At 40.3% G+C, this 14,899-nt stretch overlaps 1 protein-coding gene across 3 annotated transcripts in view; it reads right to left on the minus strand.

Annotated features, from left to right (window-relative positions):
• The window catches only part of LOC127003873 (uncharacterized), a 56,714-nt gene extending 52,672 nt beyond the window's left edge, over positions 1 to 4,042 (minus strand). For all 3 annotated transcript variants that reach the window (XM_050870993.1, XM_050870989.1, XM_050870981.1), the window contains exon 1: positions 3,847 to 4,042. In XM_050870993.1, coding sequence (XP_050726950.1) covers positions 3,847 to 4,041 — 195 coding nt within the window. In that variant the 5' untranslated portion in view covers position 4,042. The remainder of the gene's footprint in view (positions 1 to 3,846) is intronic.
• Between the last annotated feature and the right edge of the window lie 10,857 nt (positions 4,043 to 14,899).

A 14,899-nucleotide genomic window follows, 5' to 3' on the forward strand; every position in this document is an offset into this window, starting at 1 on the left:
TGAGTTGTTAATGACACACTTAAGATTGTCCCTGACGAAGAGTGCGACCCTACCTCCCTTCCTGCCTATTAGATCTTGGTGGAATAACTTATACCCTTCAATCTCTAATTCAGGGAGAAAGTGGCTGTCTGCAGTATTTATCCATGACTCTGTGATCGCTATCATATCAAATTTCTCTATGCACGCCTTTCCCCGCAATAAATCTACCTTATTCCTAATACTTCTACTGTTTGTATAGTACACATTTAGACCTAACCCTTGCTTTACCCTGCAGCTGCTATTATTATTACTACATTTGATGTTTCCACTAGGTACTGCCATCTTAGGCCCCTTCTTACTTACCCTAAAAGCCCTGCAAGGGCCCCCAATCCATGTTCAAGGGCATCAGACAAGATCTGAACCCCCTCCCGTGAAAGGTGAATCCTGTCCCTCTGGTATAGGTGGTTCTTGCCATAGAATCAGTCTCAGGTGTTGACATATGTCCATCCATTTGCTTTGCAATAATCTGCCAACCTGCAGTTTAATGCAATAGCCCTGGACAGCCAAATGCCACCAACCCGCCGCCTTGGCAGAACCCTACTTTTTCGACGTAACTCGTCGGTGAGCCTCCCTATAGCGATGCACAAGCTGCTCGCTACCTAACCTGCTTATGTCGTTCCCACCCACGCTCAGGCAGACAATGGGTTTGACTCCCTCGCCTGTAAGTGTAAAAGTTGGGTGTTAGTGTGTTTGATGTGTAGATGTGTTCACAGCCATTGTGTTGGGTGTTGTTTGTGTTGTAGAGTAAATATATAATGTAAAATGTATAAATCAATGTTATTGTGTATTGTGTTGTTTTGTGTAGTGTTCGTCTGTACATGTTTCTTACCTAGGCTAACACATATATAAACAAGCAAAAATCCTAACCCCTGTACTGCTATTGCCTACTTTAGCTGTTATGATACACTAAGAATCCCTGCACCTTGTCTGATAAAACTTTAAAATGATAAAAAGTTAAAAAGGTTTAAAAAATTGGTAAAAGTATATGTAAAGTTAGTAAAACTCTATATATTAAAAAAAGGGTTAAAAGTTTAAAAACCTAAACAAGTACCGTACAACGGGGTAATTTGGGACATTCGGGGTAATTTGGGACAAATTATGTAATTTAATTACCGAGTTAATATGATTTTCTAAACTCCTTAAAACCTTTACTTTAGGACCTGTAGAGGTAGGATACAAAATTCCCAAATTTTTTTTCTTTAATAAAAATTTTGACAAAATTTAAATGTCCTTCCACAGGCTGCCCTTTAAATCATGACCTTTAATCCCACCCTCTGCATGAAGGAAACACTTCAGTTCTTTTACACTACTTCTAATATAGCTGCACACCTGAAACTTTGAGGCCAGAATCCTTGTCCTATGAGGTAAGTTTGCAGATAATGTTTTATGGATCTGAGCCAATAATTTTTGCTAGAAATACCGCACATTAGACACGGGGTAATTTGGGACGGGATTACGTAAAAGCGTTTTTCTTAGATTTTTAGTATATTTTGAATGTGAACTCTACAGTAACACAACTTTTATGCTTAATCCAATGTTATATGATTCCTACAGCCATAGAACTTTCATTCCAGGCCAAGATGCCTAGGCATTACACACCAGTACTCTGACAACACTGCCGGTACCAGTATTCCTGAAGCTTCAATAGTGCCAGTGACACCAGAGATTGAGCTAAAACACTAGAAGAGACTGAAATACCAGTAGAAGATGCATTGTCATTTAGTGAGGGAGACTTTGTTGTAGTTCGCTTTGGTAGTCTGAGCTCAAAAAATCCACCCTATTTTGTTTGTAAAATTATCCAGTTTGATGAAGAAAAGAAACAGTTCACAGGTGATTACTTGAGAAAAACTCAGCAACACAAGGTAGTTCAAGGCTTTGTAGCCTTCAAGTATCCAGAAAACAAAGATATATATGAAGCCCATTCAGATGACATTGTGCTTAAATTAGAGAAACCAGTGATTAACAAAGGCATTCATTCATTTAAAAACTGCTTTGGCAAACTGCTGATGCGTTAATTTGTGTTTGGTGTGTTTGTTTGTTTGTGTGTGTGTGTTTTGTATTTATTTTTCTATAAACATGTGATATATATTAATTTGTTCTGTTAAATGTTGATTTGTTTTATGTTTTTTCCGTTATACAGGTACCCGTCCAGAATTACCCCAAAGTAAGGGGTAATTCGGGACAGGCATTAAAAAATTGAAAAAAAATATAGAAAATATTCCTTTCATTTTGAAAAGTTTTGCCAGGTTAGCTAGCCCTATAATCTGTAATCCAAAGGAATAAAATGTTTATTTTCACATAATTTGTTCATTCATTTTCTCAAAATTACCAAAAAAATGTCCCAAATAACCCCGTTGTACGGTAGTTAACTCTAGTAGTGGTAGGGGAGAGCGGTGATGATTTCGCCACTTTTTAGAAAAAAAAATTTAAGTAGTGTAATTTTGTTCATCTTAAAATGTTCCTCCATCATTTGGCTCTTTAGGTTGCTAATATGACACTCATAGCTATTTTCAGTTTTCAGATGTATATAGGTGATGAAAGACAAGTTTCTAAATATTATCCAAACCATCCCCACCCGTGGTGATGGTTCGGCCAGGGAGGTGGGATGGTACGGACACTCATAATACTCGCCATAATATTAATATAACTTAAGTTTGATTGGCTAATAAACAAGACTATATCTACTATAAAACATTTGTATAAGGACAAAAGTATCCTCTCAATATTTATAGGGGAATAAATAAAAGGAGAACTACAAGAAATATCTCAAATATTTTGGTATTATGGCTTCCTTCTCTTCTGACAAGCATAATATCTGAATATAAATCAACCAAATTAACCTTTTTTATAACTGTTGCAGCACCTATAATGTTTGAATTGATATAAATTTAATAAAAATCATGAGAAAATCAACCGTGCGAATCATCACGACTCTATAAAAAGCAAATGTGTGGTCACACTCCTTTTCCAGCACGAGAGCTGGGTGATCGTGTTATACGGCAATACCTTCGCCGTGCATCGCAGCGTCACCGAAATAATTTACATCTCGCTAATTGGCACTTTCTTGAAGTGAGAGCTTACGATACACTCTGGAAATATTACATGCGAGATGCAAAAAAAAAAAAAAAAAAAAAAAAAAAATCGGACTTGCATCGAAAAGAACAGCTCTGAGGGCGAGGTTGTCCCTTTGTGGGCCCAGGCAACAAAGTTTTGCACATTCACACAAAATCTCGCGACACTCAGTCCCATACAGTTTACAATAAGTCCTGTGGCTGGACCATCCCACTGTCCGAATCATCACCGCTCTCCCCTACCCTGAGGGGGTGATGATCATTAATTTGGGAATTGTAGAAGAAATTTAAAGATTGATAAATCAAGACGGCCACAACAATAGCAATACTTATCAATAACGATGAAATGGCATGAATATGGCAGGGAAGAACAAAAACACAAAATAATAAAGCGGGAAGGGGAAGGAAGCCGGTGGGACACGTCTGACTCCTGGTAAGACAGCACAACCCAATCCTCATCACCAAGGGGATGTCTCTTGTCACCTGCTGCATCCTCCTCTTTTCTTGTTCCCTTATCTTCTCCCTTACACTCTCTCCTTGTTCTAACCTGACATGCGTCACACACAAACCATATGTTCGTACATTTGAGGACCTTCATGTGCTCGGGCTTTGCCGCCCCCTTCACCACCACGCAGCCCACATGGTGCCAGTCGTCACACCTCTCACAGCTCACTCCCTTACTCCAGGCTGCCTGTAACCTCCTTCTGGCTCTTCGCAGTCACTCCTGAACATTTACCTTGTCCACAGTGTGTCCCTTGTTTTTCCTATAAGATGGTTGAAGTGTGCTGCACCTCCGCGCGTGTCTTCCTGCCGCTGCTTTGAGGAGTAAATCAAACATGGCGGATACTGGCAGAGGGAACGGGTATAAAGTTTGTACGGGCGTACCGCCGGGAACAGCAACAAATGGACCTTTCAAGGGCCCAGAAAACATTGAAATTAATTAATAATATACTGGATGTATATGGATATACATATGAATATTAACCCAAAGGGAAGAGACGAGAATTCACCACCATTGTTGGTCTCAGTAATTCAGTAAAATCAATTGATTTGCGGATCTCTGAGACTTAAAGAGAGAGAGCGTTGCTTCTGGGGGAGAAGGGAAGACTGACAGATCTGGGTGGTATTAACAAAGGGTCCTAAGAGTGGCTCAGGTCTTGCTGCGGCTCCTGTCCTGAGCCTGACCCCCTTCTCCGTCCTAGTACTCTTGGCACCACAAAAAAACGATCGATCATTAGACCTCTCCAGTACCAAACATAATTATATACTGATGTTATAACGTCCCTGTGCATTATTTTTTATTACTTTCGATCTTTTGAATTTAAATTGTTTGGTGAATAAAGTTAGTTAGTATAGTGTAGTGCCAGATTTTTATAAAGTGCAACATGTAAGTGTTAAGCCATGTCTCACACACACCACATAAGGCTACATTACAGCTAGACAGTCAATCTACTGTAATGCCCCGGGATCTCACGGGGGTTATATCTCTACTTTTTTGATGAATTTGAGCAAATTATTTATTCAATGCACACAACCGCTTACCTGGAGTTGAATAAGGGGGCAGAAAGAGGGCGGTGAGAGGGGCTGCTGGCTTTTATATCCGGGCCCGGGAGAGGGCAGAGATGGGAGGGAGATTGCCGGAAAGGCTTACATTTCTTAAATTAATAATAGGGGAAGGAAATTAACAGGGTCCACTGATGTGTTTCAAAGAAATTCAGATGGTATGGTTTTCAAGGTTATTCGTGGCAGAAATCTATTTTGGGTTCAATACTTACGGGGGAGGTAATTATATAAGGGACTTTATGGCATCTAAGCACTGCGCGCGCGGGTGTGGCGAGATATTTTGAACGATTCGCAAGACTCGTTTCTTGCCGCCTGCCAGGCAGTCAAAATATCTCCTTCACCGGAGCAAGGAAGCTACTAGAAAGATTTGACTACGTGACTCGGAGGGAAGGGGAGGAACAAGGGCGAGGTTGGGGACGCCAAACCAAGAATTTGGGCGTGAAGGCTGCAGGGCGTGTCTGGCCGTGCGGCGGGTCAGAGAGTATGTCTGACGGAGAGGAGTAACCCCGGGGAGGGGGGATGGATTCTGGCGTGAGAAAATTAACGGCCACTGTGGGCCTCACTTAATTAAATCTCGAGTAGGACTGATAAATATCTAATCCCATAAATTCAATGTCCCAGTCAATGTCCTAAATGTTTGTTTATTAAACTGCACTTTTCTTTGAAAAAAATCGTATTCATCCTTTGAATTCATTGGGCTAGATTCAGGGGGGCAAAATCTACAGATAGTCAAATATTACAGGAAATTGGTCACAGCCAGAAAAGGGTGCAATCAAATTAACATTTGATATTCTATCATTTTCTGTGGTAAAGATCAAATCCATTACATTGGTAGATCGAAGATAAGTAGCCTGCTTGACCCACTACGCATAAGACCAAGGAGACTATAGAACAGGAGAGGGGGCCTCTATGGGAGACCGTGGGCGGGTGGTGGTGTATGTCGGTTGCAACAGATGGCGCAGGAGCAGTTTTGTTTACATCCAGGAGACCCCCCCCCCCCCTTCCAGACACCGACCCTCAACCCCCAGTACCCATCAGCATTGTTGCTACATGGGATCAAGCAGCAAATGTTGCTACTCTTTTTCTTCAGTCTGGTTATTTCCCATTTTATATAAAAAAAATATATATATAGGGAGATAAACATTAAAATGAACAGTAGGAACTATATATATATATATATATATATATATATATATATATATATATATATATATATATATATATATATATATATATATATACCCGGGAGATATAGCCTGACTGCATGTCATGAGTAATCCTATTATTGTACCGCAATTATATTACTTTCTCTGCATTTGTAGGAGGCTACCAGTGGTTAGATGTTTTTTATGTGTTTAACCTTTCTGTATACATACTGGAATGAACAAAGATTGTAGCCCTATTGCCGTTCTTTAAAAAACTGTGATTATGTTTTTTTTTCCAAACTCATTGTTTTAGCACGCACGCTGACTTCCATCAGTAATGATTTACATTGAATCATTGATTTGTAAAGGGAAAGAGTGAGTGAATATAATTATCTCGGCGTAACTTACTGTTTATTATACCGCTATTCGCAGCAATATCTTTCTCTGCTCCGATTGGAACGCTGTCTCGTTCAAAAATCATAACACTAGGGATGGGCAAGTACCGTTAATTTGAGTACCGGTAGTACCGGTACCGAAAACTCAAGTACCGTTAGTACCGGTACCGGTACCGGTACCCGAAGGAGTTTTTCTTTTCTTAATGACTTCTGATGAAATTCCCAAATAAATTTCCTGTAAAGAAAACTCTCTCTCCTTCAACTTAATATCAACTAGAGTAGAAATGCAACGTTTAGGAGCCTTCTGATTAATGTAAAATCACTTAGGTTTAAGGACAGACCACCTAGTCTGGACCATGGGGTCTGTGTGGTCTGATTTTCTATGTAAATCTTGTAAATCTTGTAAATCTCTCTCTCTCTCTCTCTCTCTCTCTCTCTCTCTCTCTCTCTCTCTCTCTCTCTCTCTCTCTCTCTCTCTCTCTCTCTCTCTCTCTCTGAATGAAGTGAATATTTATTTTTTCGATAAAAAAATAGCATGTATAGTTATTATGGATGTACTCGATCATAGTCTAATAACAATAACAATATATATTAGCGTTTTCTAAAGACTCGTGGGACTCACTAACTTTTAACCCAAGACTTCGTTTTCTTTTTACTTGCCACTGTTAAATTCGTATGACTCGTTAACTTTTATATATATATATATATATATATATATATATATATATATATATATATATATATATATATATAGAGAGAGAGAGAGAGAGAGAGAGAGAGAGAGATCATATTTATCCAATAAAGCATTAACGAAAAAAGAGTTTGAATCCCTTGGCGAGAGTTTTTGGCTATAAAGAATTGTATGATGGATTATATAAGATGATTAAATATTGGAGGTGTAGTAGGCGAGAGAGAGAGAGAGAGAGAGAGAGAGAGAGAGAGAGAGAGAGAGAGAGAGAGAGAGAGAGAGAGAGAGAGAGAGAGAGAGAGAGAGAGATCACCACTTAGTAAGTGGATATCTCGGTGATATGGGTAGTGGGTACTCGATCATAGTCTAATAACAATAACAATATTTATTAGCATCCTAAAAAAGAAAAAGAATCGGACATCAAGAATTATCCAGTAACTCCAATCATAGACTCCAATAAATAAATTAAATAATAAAATAATGGAAACGGGAGCGGTGATGGAAACGGAAAGCAGGACAAAATGGTGGGAACTTGGGGGGACGGTCAGCGGGGCAGTGACTCAGCGTCTACACACAGGGCCCATACCAAGATCTACAGTACCAGGTCTCCTCACTTCCGACGTATTTTCGCAGATGCTGGCGCACTGACGTCACCAGGCTGTTCGAGGGTAGGTTCAACGGGGCTGATGGGGTCAGTCGCTCTTCCAACCTCCGTGCATTAACAGCTAGCTGGCAGTCGCTCTCAGTTTCTCACTTCTGTCGAGCGGTATCTATCCACAGTGTTTTTCATAAGCGTGTCACAGACTTACGCTAATACATTATGACAATATGGCTTATTGTGCGGTTAACGGATGTTATTCAAACCAAAGAGAAAATAATCCGAATGTGATTTTTCATCGTTTCCCTGAAAATGAGAGAGAAATTATGTACACACACACACACACACACACACACACACACACACACACACACACACACACACACACACATGTAAGCTAGTAATAAGAATGGAGTAGAGGGTATCTACTCATAGCCATTGACAAGGCACATTATAAGAATCACATATAGAAAAAATATGAAGTAGGGAGATATACAAAATATTATAGCTGTTATGCGTACATTTGAGTTTGTGTGTACACACACACCACACACACAATACTACTACTACTACTACTACTACTAATGACAGCATCAACATCTGGGGGCAAATACGGGGTATTCTTGAGAGAGAGAGAGAGAGAGAGAGAGAGAGAGAGAGAGAGAGAGAGAGAGAGAGAGAGAGAGAGAGAGAGAGAGAGAGAGAGAGAGAGAGAGAGAGAGAATGGCAGCGCCATGAGAGAGAACGGGGAAAATATAATAGTTTCCCGTCTTCCTCACTGTCTCACAGCCAGCTGACGTCACAGGCTGCGCAGTGGAGGTAATGTGAGGAGACCTGATACTATAGATCTTGGCCCATACCACATGGAGGCGGGCGAGCGCCGAGCGTCACTAAGATCCAAACGGTACTGGTACTAGCGGCAATGCGCAGTGCCGAGTGATCATTAAGCTTCCCGGAACCCAAGTGATCATGAGGCTTCGCGGTACCTGGTACCGATACCGGGTACCGCGAGGAATCGATTCTTCGCGGTACCAGGTACCGGTACCTGGTACCGGTAGCTGGTATCGGTACTAGTACCGCGAAGCCTCATGATCACTTGGGTTCCGGGAAGCATAATTAATGATCACTCGGCACTGCGCATTGCCGCTAGTACCGGTACCGTTTGGATCTTAGTGACGCTCGGCGCTCGCCCGCCCGCCTCCATGTGGTATCACGCGGTATGGGCCCTGTGTGTAGACGCTGAGTCACTGCCCCGCTAACCTTCTCCCCAAGTTCCCACCATTTTGTCCTGCTTTCCGTTTCCATCACAGCTCCCGTTTTCATTATTTTATTATTTTATTTATTTATTGGAGTTAATGGATAATTCTTCATGTCCGATTCTTTTTCTTTTTTAGGTTGCTAATAAATATTTTTATTGTTATTAGACTATGATCGAGTAGTCGAGTACCCATATCACCGAGATATCCACTCACTGAGTGGTGATCTCTCTCTCTCTCTCTCTCTCTCTCTCTCTCTCTCTCTCTCTCTCTCTCTCTCTCTCTGAATGAAGTGAATATTTATTTTTTCGATAAAAAAATAGCATGTATAGTTATTATGGATGTACTCGATCATAGTCTAATAACAATAACAATATTTCGGAGCAACCTAAAAAAAAATCGGACATGAAGAATTATCAATAAATCCAATAAATAAATCCGAGCAAATGATACCGGTACCGAGCAATCTGGTACCGGTACCGTACCGTTTAGCTGGTACCGTTAGTACCGGTACTGGTACCGGTACCTGCCCACCCCTACATAACACGGTTTTTATTAACACCGCCGCGGCCGCCACGCTTACCAGCCGGAACTTGAAATCATGTCCTTTTGTGGTGAAAAAGAGGACGTAGCCTGGTGTGAAGCTACATTTATTACGGAAGGATGCCAGCCGGGGGTAAGTGATATATATAAATAATGATAATGTGGAAATTCTAATAATTTTCACGATGACAGCTGTTCTAAACTCGCTAACTACATGCCTCCTCTCCTCCCGCGGCCCCGCTGGCCGCTGCACTTGATTTAAACACATGAACATGGGGAGACTGCAAGAGGCCGAATGGCCTACACACGGCAGCTCCAGATTCCTCCCCACTACCACCTGTCAGCCTCGTCCATATAGCTATCCAGTCTATTCTTAAAACAAGCTATCGTCCCTGCACTCACTATGTGATTGCTGAGTCTGTTCCATTCCCCCACCACCCTATCATTAAACCAATGCTTCCAACACATTTTGGTGCCATATCTACAAGTGGCTGGTGACTAAGTATCTCAGCAACCTGCATGCATCTACGCCATTCCTATCACGGTGCAAGCTTCACATAACACACAGACAGAGACAGTTCAATTATGGTTATATTTCAGACTCAGTTTATTGCTCAGTCTATTAGGTGCAGTGCTGTTAATATTGTTAGTGGTAGTATTAGTACCTCTTAAATTTCGCCGCAATGTTCCATCTCTATTTATATTCTATCAATATTTTCATCCCGACTGCTCTTCTGAACTTGCTAACTGCATGTCTCCCCCCCTTCCGCGGCCCCGCTGCATTCGACGTTTTACTCTAGCTCATCCCCTACTGTCCAAACCCCTTATGCAACAGTTAACTAGCATCTCCATTCTTTCATCCCTTTCACTGGTAAACTCTGGAACATCCTTCCTTCGTCTGTATTTCCTCCTGCCTATGACCTGAACTCTTTCAAGAGGAGGGTATCAGGACACCTCTCCTCCCGAAACTGACTTATCTTTCGGCCACCTCTTTGGATTCTTTTTAGGAGCAGCGAGTAGCGGGCTTTTTTTTTTATTAATGTTTACTTTTTTGTGCCCTTGAGCTGTCTCCTTTGCTGTAAAAAAAAAAAAAAAAAAAAAAAAATTATTTTCATTAATTTATCAATATTTATTTATTATATTATTAGTGTTTGAAAATTCTAATACTAGTATTAAGATAAACAAAAATATCAGAAATATATTTATACTCATTAATTATTATTGCTTTTCTTATTATTAATTCCTTCAATGTCCTGGCACTTTGACATCTAGTGCTTTTCCGTCTAGCAGCCAAAATTGTGGTCTTTCTGAATGTGTATGTACTAAGTCTTCATTGGTGTAACTAGCTATATAACATCAACATATGCATCTCTCTCCCTTCTCACCCAGTTGTCCCCGTACATCCTTTCAGTATCCAAAGAATTTCAGTTTACCTCTTGTAATCACTTAACTAATGCAGTGCAATCCTCATCGCCATATTTTACCGTGTGGACATACTCTTTCCTTCCATGTTCCACTGTCGTATGTTATTCCACATCTAATACAACCACATCCCAACAGATCCGAACACGTTTGATATTATCCAAGAGAATGTGGCAGCTGAAGGGGGAGAGTCCAAGAAAGAGGCCAAGGGTGAAGACATTTAGCCACCCCCTGAAGTACGTGGCATCATCCAACCCTCTAGCTGAGCTGCAGGAGGTGCTCCCCATTGCACTGCACCAGCTCCATGTACTGATTTTGGAATGAATACTTCATCTAGTGTTTGTTGATTGTTGTGTTATTAATCTAATTATGACTTCACAAAATAGATTGTGCAAGTCACTTAACACATGCCCTGCTCAACATCACTTTTAAGTTGTAGAATTCCTTCATATGGATGCTGATTTGTGTATCCTGAAATGATTGGATATTGATTCTGACTTTTTTCTTTTTTTTTCCCATGATCACGGAACCATGTTACGGCATGTCTTTGGGTGCAGATCCAGGAAATGAGTTTGGGGGGGGGACGTCAGACTTTTTGCGGGTGGAAGGAGCATTAGCATTACCGATTAGCCATTCTCAGCAGTCCTGGTCTTGAAAAACTGGTGGACTGACCTAAATCAATGGGTATAACGGCCTGGACTTTGTGCCAAAGCATTGTTTTAGCCGCAGCGCGCTTTTGAGCTAGTTTTCCTGTATCACTCAGGACCATGGGGGGGGCCCGGGCCCCCTGGGCCCCCCCTTGGATCCACCAATGTAGCTATGTCTTATAATATATCTATCCTTTACAGTCTGATGGTGCATCCTTCTAGGTTGTCAAGTTTTAGTAGCTACTCATGAGAAGTATTCCTTATAATGATCATTGATTTCCAGATGCTTTGCACAAAAACAAAAAAAGTGTCATTAAACCTGCCGCAAATAATAATGAGCTGTAGTCAACCCTTGCTTTAAAGAACCAATATGGAGGAAGGGGGTGATGTTATATCCAAAAATCTTTTACATCTGAAGTATCCAACCTTTTTGTGTATAATAAACCTTGTTTGTTACATGAACTTAAAAGTTCACAATTTCCATACATGATTCTTTTTTCCTTGTATTTGATGATTAATCCTGACATGTATTTCCATTATCAGTAGGTAATATATAGTAACAAGACAATAATACACATTATAACAATGTATATATTATAGCCCAATGAGTGCAAGAGATCATTTACCTCATCAGTGACGCCAAGTCCAGGAGTCCTTCCCTAAATTCTTTGCCTGAATTTGTGACACCAAGTATAATAACTAATTTTAGTGACCATTTGCATCCATTTTTCACTTTGATTAAAAAATTGCCTCTCAACAGGGTTTGGATTTGATGGGGCTGGAGGAAACTCGACTCGGCCATCAAGCTCACCACAATATAGTAAGGTACCTCTTGTTCTCAGTGATAATTTATCCTCTTTAATTACTATTCTGTGTTGCTTTAATCACAACTAATGTGTTGGAAACATTACAGCTTAATAACATACCTCACATCTCTGCATACAAATTGAGTTCAATATTTAACTGTTACACCAGTAGGCTACATATCTATAAAAAAAAGGTATGTAAAAAGGTTGACATTTTGAATGATATATTTAAACTCTATTATGTTTCTATGGCTGTAGTACTGTTACGATTAGTCGAGTCATCAGCATATGGGTCTTATGTTTTTGATAGCATAGGCTCAAATTTTGCCATAGGCTGGCAATTGATAGTAACAGTAGTGTCCACAGATACCTGCCTGTTTCTTGTTTATCCTGTTCCACTTTAAACTATGACTGGCCAATCTTTGAAGAGATAGCATAACCTTGAAGTGCCACAAGCAAACCTTTGTCCATTCTTCTGATGTGATCCTTTCCCCCCCCCCACCAGCTCCGGTAGGTTTTCTTCAGGGGCCTGGCGGTTGGCCCAGGCCCGTCATGATGCAGGCAATTTTTTTTAAAGTGGCGCCATTTAGTATTGGCTCATGCTGCCCCCGCGGAACTCATTTCACTTGAATGGTTTAGCAGATCTTAGGTATGACTAACATTGCAGAAACAGGGAATTTTTAGATTTTTAGTGTGGCAACACATTGACAAATGTTTTAGTATGGACTGAACATAAAGATATATTTTTGGAAAATGGGTGCTTTTAGATCTTGACATTATATCTGTCAAGAGTCTCCAGTTGTATCCTCTCCCTCATCTCTCCTGAAAATATTACTCTTGTCAGGCAATCTAAGTGAAGCCTTACATTGAAGTTGGCGTGCAGACATAATGTCAATGCTTAGATTCACTGTCCTTATAGCACTGAAAATAATGCAATTACATGCACATATTTTATTATTTAGAATTGTGATTAATTGTGATTAAATATTTTTGCATGTATTTTCAGACATGAAAAGTGAAAATTGCTGCACACAACAGTCTGTCGTCTGCACCGGGAGGCAAGACAGCTCAAAGCCCAGGCTATTACAACTCCTGGGCAGTTTTTGCCCTGCGCCAGCAGTTTTTTTTAGATCCAATAGGGGTGGATTTTTTCTAAGGTCAGGTTCAACATGCTGCAAGATGCCAAGATCTAAGCCTAGTAGGAGATATGGGTTACAAGAGAGGAGGTTTGCTCTGGCCTTATACTATCAAAGTCCAAATGCTAATAGATTTCTAAGCACAGTATTTCACTTGCCTTCAGTTTCAACACTTCACTCATGACTCAGGGGTATTTCAGTAAATGTTGGCTGGAGCAAACAGACTCTGACAGCCCTGCAGCAAAGAGCACAGGCTTTGTCAAAAGATTAGATACTTCGTGGGATTTGCCATTATTTAGTATTACTCTTGTTACGGCAAGAAATTTTTTCCATATACTTTGCCAAATATTGCAAGTAATGCACCATTGTTGGTCTTGCCTGTTATAAATCAGATCTTGTTCAATTAACAAGCTTTGGGTGTCTGCCACTTTCCAGTTGTAATGCAAGGAATCATTTATCTCCCCTGCCAGATATCACATGTAATGCACCATTGTTGGTTTTGCCTGTTATAAATCAGATCTTGTTCAGTTAACAAGCTTTAGGTGTCTGCCACTTTCCAGTTGTAATGCAAGGAATCCCCTGCCAGATATCGCATGTAATGCACCATTGTTGGTTTTGCCTGTTATAAATCAGATCTTGTTCAGCTCACAAGCTTTGAATATCTGCCATTGTTTATTTCAGGTGTAATGCTTGGAAGCATTTGTTCTCTTCCCTACCCAACAGTATGCAATACTTTATTGTGGATTTTGCCTGTTATGTTTAATCTTGTTCAGGTAACAAGCTTTTGATGTCTGCCTTACCTAATAATGTGCTGCAGTGACACTTGGCTTGGTTTCATGATGTGAAATACAGCTTGTAATTTCATCACACTAAGTGTCTATCATCACGTGTCTGGCATCATTAATGTGGCTTCCAGGAGTAATCTTGTTTGTATTACAGCATGCAATGTTTTTTTCTGCTTTATATGATATACATAATCACATAGGTATGATATTTTTTGACAAAATGTAATGGCAGTTGATATTCTTGACTAATGCCTCATAAACCTTGTGAAAATTAATGCTTTTTTGAGGGGGGAGGGGTGGACAGAGAGTGGTTTGTTTGGTTGGCCAGTTCAAGGAGTTTCATATCAAATGATTTTATTACATCCAACTTTAATGTGTGCTAAAAACATATATTTTATTACATCCAACTTTAATGTGTGCTTCCTGCAATGAATGCTACATGTTTACTGATGTAGCCTATGTAATACATCACTCTGCCCTGTAATTTGTTGTGTCACATAGTGCAGCATAACTTTCCTGGCATTTTCTTACACTATGAGTTGCCTTATTTTGTCTCATTTGCTTTTATCATATGTGCCTCTGCTGCATAGTTGTGCCTACTGAGCTTAATAGCTTCATGACACTGACACCAAGGTCAGAGCCTGTGAGATCATACCGTGTCCTACATCCCATTTTCACCTCCCGGCTCGGCTGTCTCCCAAGACCACCAAGTTATTGCATTCCATTTAAGACAACTCATGTGTTACCTTCTTGATGTCCTCCATCGTGTATTTCAGCATGTTTTATGATGCCTTACTCTTATATT

The sequence above is a fragment of the Eriocheir sinensis genome, chromosome 3 (assembly GCF_024679095.1).
Source record: "Eriocheir sinensis breed Jianghai 21 chromosome 3, ASM2467909v1, whole genome shotgun sequence".
Taxonomy (NCBI): Eukaryota; Metazoa; Arthropoda; class Malacostraca; order Decapoda; family Varunidae; genus Eriocheir; species Eriocheir sinensis.